Source organism: Enoplosus armatus, chromosome 9, assembly GCF_043641665.1.
Source record: "Enoplosus armatus isolate fEnoArm2 chromosome 9, fEnoArm2.hap1, whole genome shotgun sequence".
Lineage (NCBI taxonomy): Eukaryota > Metazoa > Chordata > Actinopteri > Centrarchiformes > Enoplosidae > Enoplosus > Enoplosus armatus.
In genome coordinates this window covers 6,011,194-6,022,144 of record NC_092188.1, presented here as the reverse complement: position 1 = coordinate 6,022,144, position 10,951 = coordinate 6,011,194, and the positions used below count along the sequence as shown (strand labels likewise).

General features: G+C 38.2%; 1 protein-coding gene across 1 annotated transcript; it reads right to left on the bottom strand.

Moving 5' to 3' along the window:
- Positions 1-235: 235 nt before the first annotated feature.
- On the bottom strand, positions 236-10,848 carry LOC139290100 (B-cell receptor CD22). Its single transcript, XM_070911794.1, has 16 exons — positions 10,788-10,848; positions 9,872-10,279; positions 8,619-8,765; positions 7,830-8,087; positions 7,406-7,603; positions 6,943-7,233; positions 5,813-6,100; positions 4,754-5,023; positions 3,516-3,791; positions 3,310-3,391; positions 3,168-3,231; positions 2,926-3,065; positions 2,652-2,709; positions 1,599-1,693; positions 1,450-1,513; positions 236-1,074 (listed from the first exon to the last, which is right to left on the bottom strand). Exons 1-16 carry the CDS (start codon positions 10,846-10,848, stop codon positions 853-855), a joined length of 2,922 nt encoding a protein of 973 aa, XP_070767895.1. The 3' UTR covers positions 236-852.
- Between the last annotated feature and the right edge of the window lie 103 nt (positions 10,849-10,951).

The following is a 10,951-nucleotide window of genomic DNA, read 5'->3' as shown; positions in this document are numbered from 1 at the left end:
TGAGTAATGCCACACACTTGTGGCTTCAAGTTTAGCTCTCAACTTTTGTCACAGTAACTCTTTTCTGTCAATCCTTCTTGTGTCTCTTTACTGAAAAATGCCTTGAAAAACACCATAAAAGTGATTTTAGATAGGTAGTCACCTCATTCTACAGATGTCAGAGCTAATCTGCATCCCGGAGATGTACCTTTAACCCCCCCACGAGCAACCATAACAGAACCAGTAACAGTTCCCTTTAAACTCAACCTTTATTCATGCATGTGGTTCATTGCTATAGATAAATGCTTCTGTTCATATTTGATATTTCAATGCAACAATTTGTCTTGCAGTTCTCTCTGTTTTTTATTGATCATTTTGTATTTGTTTTTTGCTAAAATACATAAATGTTTGTGCTCTAAGGAAGCCATTCCTCCTGCACATTGGCAGTCATACAAGAGCTGAAGCCAAAGCATGTTATGAAATGGAGCATTATGCATAAAGCACATTGTTTCAACATGCATATTTCAGAAACAAGTCTCAGTCTCACAACTGCTGCACAGTGTTACAACATTACAGCCGTGTCGTCTTGTGCTGGAGGATGTTCACAAATGTCACAGTAAAGTCAATACATATACAATATTATTTACATTTTAGGTTCCATGGGTTTGGATTAAGCTCATAACAGAGGTCACTTTCCTCCTTTCTGTTTGGTACTTGTTACTGCGCACTAATAAAAGCAGCGAAGCACTAAAAATGATATTTTAGGAGTGAAAAAACAATACAGTAAATTATTAAAAACCCTTATTTAATAAACAAAAACTTTGAATCGATTATGAGCATGATTTCATGTGACTCGGATAAGAATATCTTAACTCAGATTTTGACATGAGAATACTGGGTGTCTTCGTCATCAGAGGTGCTGGAGTCGCTGCAGCGTCTCTGGTGTCCAGGCTTTGCCTTGAAGTTCACCTGTGAATAATTGAGATCTATTTCATCTTCTTCGCTGGTGTCTGTGTCATAGTTCAATGGATTTGGAGGTTTGGCTGCATGTGCTGCAGTGATGTTCTCGTAGTCCTCCAGCCGTTCTTGTTCATCCTAGGAGGACGACAGAGATAATCACCACATCATTTGTGTCACAATTTCTGACAGCAACGTTCATATTAACACACACTTGATGCTTGTGAGGACTTGAAGACGTTTTCCTTGATGCAATCATTTTGCTTGTTACTAGGAATTGATTTCTAAACAGCAATCTTCTTTGCTACAGTATTGTGGGTAACCACATGTTCTAAACAGGACATACTTCTTTTTTTCTAGATTTCAAAGAAGCATCTTTACTGTAATCATTTCCTCTGACTGCAAAAATATAAAGATCAGCCATTAATGTAATTTAGACATTAAACAAAATGGCCTACAGTGCAATAAACTGAACAAGACACATGAACAGAATGTGGTTTATAGGTTTCTAACCTTTTTAGCTGGCTTGGACACCATAGCATACACCACATCCTCTTCCGCTTTTGTCTGTTTGATCCTAGAAAAAAAAAAGTCATCATAAAATTTGCCATGCAATAATGCCTTTCTTGTTCTGGTATTATATGAAACATATACATTCTCACTTTTGCTTATTTCCAAAGTGTAGAGAAGCGTAGTTGAGAGAATTTGCCTCTGTGTGTCCACCTTGCTGTCTGACTGGCTTTTGTGCAGAAGGACCCTGAGCAGATGCAGACAGAAGACATCAGTGAATGTACAGTAGCAACTGAATCAGTTCATTCATGCCTTAAATTTGAAGCTGTATGTCGTCCGGTAATTCATTGCTCCACAATACTGAATGATTACTGTTCTGATAAACGGGACAGAGCTCCAGCACAGTGGGCAAAGCAACAGCTTGATCATTGAAAGACACATCCGGCTGTCTGTTGTAGCTACAAAAATACTGATTTTACAAGTCCAATGCAGATGCTGTATATCGTGCGCTCACCTTTTGGACTTTGTGCTATTGCCAGTTTAACTTTTAACTTTTTTTAATCAGACGTCATAAGGATTGTTTTAGAAATAATGAGGATTTGAATTACAAAGATTTGATATTTCAGCATAAATTTCCTTTCCTTTAAATCCAACATATTTATATGTAAGTAGGGGGGAAATCTGGGAGACACCAGGCCTTCGCTCACTGAAACATAACTGAAAAGGTAATTAATCGCTAAAATTGGTAAAAGATCTTGAAGATGGACAACATTTGGGGGATTTGCATAGAACTGCAAATTGCATGAAAGCAAAAACTGTTTTTAAAAAAGAATGGTCAAAAGAGATATATCCTGACTTTTTGTGCCTAAATTTCCATAAACACCGGTTCCTACAATTTCCATACATATTTTTAGCCTGCCTGGTAAACGGCCTCATCTTTCATTCTCCATATCCAGTTTCTGTTGAAATCTGTTTTATCGAAGACATCAGAGTTTATTTTTCTCACTCTTCTTCTTTCACAGAAGATATTTCTCGACTGTTTTCACAGGCTAAGTGATGCTCATGACAAGTATGTGTGTAAACTTGGTAGATTGCTCCTGTAATAAAGGCCAATATACTAAGTTCTACTTCTTACATTGTTATTTTCACTGAAGTGTCTGCATTCGTTCGTTGTTGTGAAACTTGCTTTGAATAGCCTGACTCACCTGTTGTCCAGCGGGCAGATTCACAGTGCAGTAAACACTGTTGATGTTGGATACAGGCCTGTGGAACAACAATGGCGATAAGAATAAAAAACGTGCATACTCACTGACTGGCTGTAATAAATGACAGGACAGACTCTCATTGTGACCATTCGTGTCTGAAGGATCTTAAATGGATGCTTTGACTCCAGCATGAGCAGCAGCATCCAGCTCCCTGTTCTACAGAGTGTGCCTTGTCCTGGGTGGGGACAGTGTGTGTGTCTGGCTGCTGTCTTACGTGCTGTCTGGACGAGGCTGGCGTCGTTGGCCGTTTGGACGGCACGGCTGGTCTGGCAAGAGGTCATCTCTGCTCCTAAAAGGCTCTGCCATGACGGGCTCGTTCGTCAAATTCCTCCTCCTAGCGCCATTCCACCAACCCTGAATTGGTTTACACACACACACACATTCACAAATATATGTCATTTCTGTCTAGATTTGTTCAATAAAGACGCAGAAAAGGTCACACAAATGAGTCATTACCACAAAACCAAAACAGGGCAGCGTGTTCGTAGTTCCTTGTTGAATTGATTTGTTCCTCTTGTGCCTGAAAAACAGTGGTTACATGAGCCACATCGTATGTGAAATGTACTTATTTTTGAAACATTAATTTTTCATACTTTACCTGTAGACGAAGAAAATTATGAAAATAATGAGCAGGATAATCAGAGAAAGGAAGAGGAACTTCAGGGCCTTCATAAGGCCTCCTGTGGTTAGAAGAGACAGAGCGTCAGTGTATAGGCAAGTTTTCAAACTGCTCTCCAACCTGCAACACGTCCCCTGTATGAAAGCAATATACAGTACAGACACATGGCCTTGAAATTCACTCACGGTCAACAAACAGCTGCACTGGGTCAGACAATCCTTGACTTATTTCATTTTTTGCGATGCAGTAGTATTCTCCCGGTTGGTCTGAATATACTGTGTAGTTCTGACCGTCAGCCACTTTAACAAGTACATCCTTTTCCTCCACCTTCATCTTCTTGTGCCATGAATATTGTATGTCTGGGGGATAGCTGCGACTGCTGCAGCTCAGTGTCACAAAGCCTTTTCCGTCAGAATGCTGCAGTTCTGCTGCTCTGCTGATCTTTGTGTGTTTTGGAGAATCTAAGCAGGGAGAAAGTTGTATTAATACAAAATTATAGACTCGATATCAGAGTGTCCATACAGGAATGGCAAACATATTTTAAAGCCACTGTGTGTAGAACTTGAAAATGTCCTTTTGGCATCCCAGTGGTTGTTTCAAAAGAAGACACTGTAGTAAAGCAATGAGCTGCCCACTGCTGCTTAACTTATGCCACAAGAACAACAGCAAGATGCTATAATCATAAAAAAGTCTATACATTTTTTAATTGAAAGAAAGGCTGTGATTCAGACACTTAATTCATGTTATAACTGATTTGTCGACCAATAGTTATTTTCTACATCACATCACAAGGTATTTGAATGAGTTTTTGACATTTGCTAGCGCTATGGAGCAACAAAGGTCCTCCCTTTTTTGAATCTCATGAACACATTCCTGCCAGTTTCCAGGTTACTTCAATTATTGGCATTTGGTAGCGGTAGTGCACCAAGAAATGTAGCAATGAACCAGAAAAAGGCAGTGAAAAGAAGACTGTTAGTAAGCCAACATGGATTTAAACAGTGCAGGATTTAAATTATATTCAACACGTTTATGAGGCTTTGTGGAAACATACAGCGTGTTTTGGTGAGAAACTCTGAATGTAAACGTAACACATTTCTCTAAACATTCATATCTGTGTTTGAGAATTCCCACTAAGCTGCCACTTAAGTCCTCTATTGCCGAAATGTTAACTGTTAACAGACAGCATGCTTCACATGTCCATAATAATGTAGTGTATATTGTATCTGCAACTTGAATTAATGTGGTTGTGTGTTGTCTTATTCTTATCTGGTTTGGGGGTTATATAGAATATCTAATCTAAGGACTCCTGTTTTTATGTTTTTGGCCTCAGAAAGCCCAATTAGTATTTAAAATATTTTCAATAATGTATTGTATTTCCTCGTAGTTCATCCATACACCATCATGAGTACATCAGTCTACTCACACTTGACTTTAACCTCAGCTTGCTGGGATTTTCCAGTTCCAATTTCATTACTGGCTTCACAGCTGTACAGTCCGCTGTCAGAAGGACTGACAGACCCCACAGTGACAGTCTCAGTCTTCTCGATGATTTCACTCTTCCCATCAGTCATCTTCATCCAGGTGACAGACGTCACTGGTGGATGGGACTGGGCAATGCATTGCAGTGTCAACGACATGTTTTCATTCACAACAAGACCAGGCATAGCTTGTACTGTCACGTCTTTGGGACGATCTGCATTTGCAAAAAATATAGTGAAACGGAGAAGAGTCAGATCTAAACATTGTCTGAATATGTCAATTATAATGGCATGTATAGAAATCACTATCATGGTCCCAAACACTCAATAACTGGAAACTAAATTAAACTGTTGTGAAGAGCGGGCCAATTCACGTTGTTGTCCATGTAGGTGAACTATATAAACAGGGGAATGAAAGAACATGCACATCTGTAAAATACAATACATTCCAATGCACAAGTTTGCACAATTGCAAACTGGCCATTGTTTGTGGTGGTGGTGGTGCATTATATCACAAGTTGTTTTTGTCTCAACAAAAGCTGAACATTTAAAACTTAACTCAATTAAACAACTATTTAATTGAATTATATAGGTGGGAAATTTATTGAGATTTAAGAAAAAGTGGCAATACTATGCTAGTGAGGAGGCAGAATGCTTCCTGTCAGAGTTATATTACTGGATCATTATTATTGATGCATTACAACAATTTGATATTTAATTTATGTCTAGTTTGAACTACTTCATTTACTACTACTAGTTTATCTATAATAATGCGTCATATTTTTAAGTTGATCACATCTTTTGTGAGATCTCAGTCTTTAAAGTAACTATACTGGATGACAAATAAGTGTAGTGGAACAATAGTATAAAGTGGCAGAAAATGGAAATACTCAGGTAAAGCACAAATTGTATTATGCAGTACAGTACTTGACTTAACTTTATGGAAAGTTTTGGTTTTGATTTCTTTGATTAGCAACAAGACAATGCACCGCTGAATCACTCACATTTCACCACCAACTTCATTTGCCTGCTTTGGGCTGAACCTTCGCTGTTTGTGGCGTCGCAGGTGTAAAACCCTGCGTGGGTTGAAGTTACTTTAAATTTGTGATGGAGTGTGTTGTTGTGCCCATCGGGTGCAGTGAAAACCGGTTCTGGAAACTCAGGATTTGATGTGAAAGTCCTTGTCACAGTGAGATGTGACAGTGGGGAGCTTTCAACAGTGCAGCTGATGGTGATGAGCTGACCTTCCCTGACCTCAGCATCCATAGTCAGCATGGGTTTGGTGGGAGGATCTGCAGAGAGGAAGCAGCTGTGTGCTTGATTTTCAGGAGGATTCATTAACTTTTAAACATGTTGCATGATATTACAGCTTAAACACTTAAGAGTTTGACATTTTAGGAAATGCGCTTATTTGCTTTCTGGTGGAGAGTTAGATAAAAAGATTGATAGCAGATCACGTGTTTGTCCGTTGGATATAAGGCTTCAACCAGCCGCAGCTTAGCTTAGCTTAGCACAAAGACTGAAAACAGCTAGCCTGGCTCTGTCCAAAGGTAACAAAGTCAGCCAAGCAGTATCTATAAAGTTCACTAATTAACACATTATATCTTGTTTGTTTAATCTGTGTAGAAACTGAAGTGTAAAAACTACAATTTGCCATTTTATGTGAGGTTATGAGCTGTGTCTGGGAGCAGTAACTGGGAGCAGTAACTTCTAGGAGTCTTCCCTGGTTGCCTGCAAACTGCTCCCTGTAAAATGGCAACAAATTGTCATTTTTCCCACTTTGGTTTTTTAATGGATTAAAGAAATGAAATATGTGTTAATTTGTGACTATAAGAGGTGCTGGGAGGTGGAATTAGCACAGAGCCAGGCCAGTTGTTTCCAGTCTTATGCTAGACTAAGCTGACCGGCTGCTGGCTCCATCTTCATATTTACCATCCAGATATGAAAGTCGATGTTCTCATGTAAATCTGCCAGAAAGCAAATAATAATAATAATAAAAAGTGATGATTTCTTGGTGATTATTTGAGTCAATCAGGTGTAAATATTTTTTTTTTTCTAATACTGTAAAAACTTTAAAATGTTTGGAGAAACTTAAATATACACAGAACATTTTCAGCGTAACACAATTACTTACAGAGTACTTGTATGCACGCCGGCTCACTATTATTCCCTGTACTGATGTAGTTGGCTGCGTTGCATATGTAACATGCTTCATCTGTTCTTTGTATGCTCTGCAAATTGAGACTTTTTTCCATAGTTGTTGTGAACGTCAACTGTGAAGAGTCAATCTGTTTGTTTTCTTTGTGACGGTACCAGGAGTATCTATGCGGCAAAGGATTGGCATCAGTTTCACAGCTTAACGTAAGGGAGTAACCAACTTTCACGTTTTTGTCTCTGATGACAATGCTCGTCTTTCTCGGGCTGTCTGGAAGGAAGAAAAAACTTTTAGTATGCTTCCTATGGTGATACAGTCTGTGGATTCTTGTCCTTTTCTCTGTCATCATCAACTCTCTGACACAAGGAGCTGTGAAACTTACATTGAACCTGAAGTTGAAGTGGTTGTGATGTTCCAGCACCTGCAGTGTTAGTGGCTTTACATATGTAAGAGCCACGGTCCTCAGGCTTGATCATTTTAACAACATATGTCTGCCTCCAACCAATAGCTTTCCCATCTTTCAACCAAAGAAAGTCGTGAGGTTGTGGGTTGCTTCTATGCACTTTACATGTTAAAGTCACTTCATCTCCTTGTGTAACTACTTGACCAACTGAACTCATCAACTGCACTTCAGGCACGTCTGAAACAGAAGATTTCAATATTTCTTCAGGTCGATCCACAATGACAATCCACTAAGGACACTGTACTGTAAATCAAATTAAACATTATCTTGAGAATTTTAGAGAGATCTTTCACAAAGCCCACGGCAAAATGTCAGTACAGCAGTATTACAGGAGTTAAAACCACTGAGAATCAAAAACACGTCAAACCAAATTCATTCAAGGTAAAACATAGGAAGTACTCACATGTAATATCAATAATGACTGGGATTGACTTTATTGTCCCATGTTCGTTGTGAGCTGAACAATAGTAATTTCCTCTCTGTGAAACGTCAATCGATTTGAATGTCCATTCTGCCCCTTCCATTCCAACCTGCCTTTGTTCATTTTTAAACCAGGTGAAGGTGGGGACAGGACGTCCTTTGGCGGAGCAAGTGAGAGTCACAGATTGTCCTTTCACGACGTTTTCAGGGCTTCTTTTTGCCGATATCTCTTTAGGAGCATCTATGTCAGCAAATACAATACAAGTGACTTTAAAACTTCAGGGTTTTCTGACATACAGTGTAACTAAGCTGTTTCTTGAATAAAACATGTTAGAGCATGAAAACTGTGCAGTAAAAGTGATGTATTTCAGTTGCTTCTTTTTTGAAGGTCACTCAGTAAACCTTCTAAGCTGCCAAAAATGTACCTAATTTTCTTATCTTATTATTACCACTGCAAAGCACATGACTGAGTAATTCTGCTGATTAATTCTGAGCAACTTGGGGGTAGCACATATAGGCATTGCTAGTATTCTCTCAAAACATCACATAGGTTCAACTACTCATTCTGATGAATGAGGAGCTCTAATATGTGGGAATGTGTGCTTTCTCAATGTTACTTATGTTAACAAACATTTTACAGCATCACAAAACTTAGATTGAAGTTGTTTTCAGGTATTAGCTCCTGCATTTAAAGATCTGTCAATTAATTTGAGAGGGTTCCAAACTGTAATAGTAGACATGACACACATAAACTCTCCATTCATGAACTTACATTCGACAATTACACTGATATTCTTAATCAAATACGTGTCTATGTTGTCTTTTGTTTGGCATGAAAACTCCTTCCCATCATCGTGCCAGTTGACTGTAAAAGTGACTGATGTGCTTTTCTTGTTATTGAGGTGTGTCAGGGACTGTCCTGTCAAATCTTGAATTTGTGGGTTTGAAGGGCATGAACGTAAAGTAGAGCATTCGAGTGTCATGATGTCATATTCTTTTACGACACGTGGTTTCTCAAAAGTGATCAGGCATGGATTTTCTGAAAATGTGAAAACACAGAAGAGGCAGTTAGTAAATTTGTATGATATATAATACATATAATAGTATTACTATGAGAATTTTCTTTTTACACAAGAATGAATTTATACTTTAGTTATTAAGGTGAATATGGACTGAATTACTGACTTTGGCTGGTAAACTATGCCGAGTGAAGCTTTAGCAAAACTGCTCTGGAGTCATAATTGATGTTATTGGCTGAGTTAAAACTCATGGAGCCAAAGCAACAAAGGTTCAAGTTAACCCTGGAGACACATTAGATGATATTTCTTTCCCTCGTGTGTGACTGAAAAGAAAGATCCCATCATTTTGAGATAGTTCGCACATAATTGTAAGATAGAGATCTTGTGATTACGAGATCATTAGCCTATTATTAATGTGGCAAGAACTTATGTTTTAGGTTGTTGTAGTAGTCGGGTCAGGTAGCTAAATATTAACCGCTATGTTTTGCTAATAAACGTGCAGTGAGCTGTTCAAAACAGAGATTGCACTGATTGGACTGCTTGGTGTCAGTCAACATTGGGTATACCTGCATGCACAAACAGGAGAGAGCAACCTGTCAGCTTTTGTGTCAAACAGAGAGATGGGGAAGATCAAGTTACACACCGACACACAGTGTTTCGATCCTCTCTTAGAAATAAGTCTAAATTACATCAGATCTGTGTTGAGTAATCTCAAAATGATATGTTTTGTCATAATTGTTTTCACATACTATTACAACTTAATTTCCAATTCTCAAAATATTTACACAAAACACAACTAAATGTATGTATGACATTCTATCATAAAACCAAGACTTCCGAGTTTTTTTCTAGACATTTATTCTCATAACCCTTACATTTTTATATTCATCATCATTCATCATATAACTGAATCTCAACCCAACCAATCCAATCAGCCTCCAGACCAGCTTTTTATTGATATGTATTTTCTGAAAATATCTGTCAGTATTCTGATTTTTGTACTTACCTGTAACTGTGAGATTCACGTCTGGAGTTTTCCATTTGTCAGATTGACGTACATATCTGACTGAATAGTTTCCGCTGTCAGTCTTTTTCAGGTCGCAGATTAAAATACCACACTCTGGCTTTGCTGACGATGAAAAATAATCTGTCCAACTTAAAGAGCCGGTATAGGTCACTCTGTGTGCAAAGTCTGGACTTACAGACGGTGCTGACGTATGCGTTCTGTAAATGACAGTGCTATCAAAATCCTTTTCAGACTCAAGCCAAGACGCATTCTTCATCCAAAACCAGTATGCACCATCAACAGCAACATTTCTAATGACTGTGCATCTGATTTCAATGCAGGACCCCTCTTTAGCTGTCAGGTGAGTGTCTACTAGTTGGAAGGCGACTGATGATTGACAGGAAAAATCTGTGGTGGTGAAAACACAAGCGGAAAAGTCCGGTAATGTACGTGACTTTAATGCAATTGTTGTTAAAATCAAATATTGTCATCACAGTGGAGTAATGAAATTCCTACTTTTTATTAGGGCCAAAAATACCAACCACCCAACTGTCTGAGCATTCATCTTCGTGTGGCACTAAGGCTTGATATCTGGAAATAAAAAAAACAAAGCAAAAGAGTGTGTGTATGTAATTGTATACATCATAACACCACAGAACTTTTGTTATTTGTTATTTTTTCAATGTAAATGTGCTATTCTCAAGATATTTCTTCTTCCTCTTTTTCTGGCAATTGTAAGAGTAGTCTACATTTTCTTCCTCATTTCAAAATTTGTGAATTCTCCATCATTGCAATATCATCTTTTCTCACGACTAGCATTTTGTCAACTAGAGTTTGTCATTTTGTTTTAGTAAAAAAAGACAGAGAGAGATAGACTTTACGACAAAATATTGAGGCTGAATGTTTTGTTGCAAACCCCAGTAGAAGCAGTAGTTGTAGTCGTCATGTCTGGAAACAGCGAAGCCCAAAACATTCATTACATTTTAAGGCTTCAGGTTACAGGTTCAGTTCATTTTTGCTTTCACCTACAATATGACTTGTAGGAAAATTATTTTTATTTGATATCAGCCGTTTGTTTAA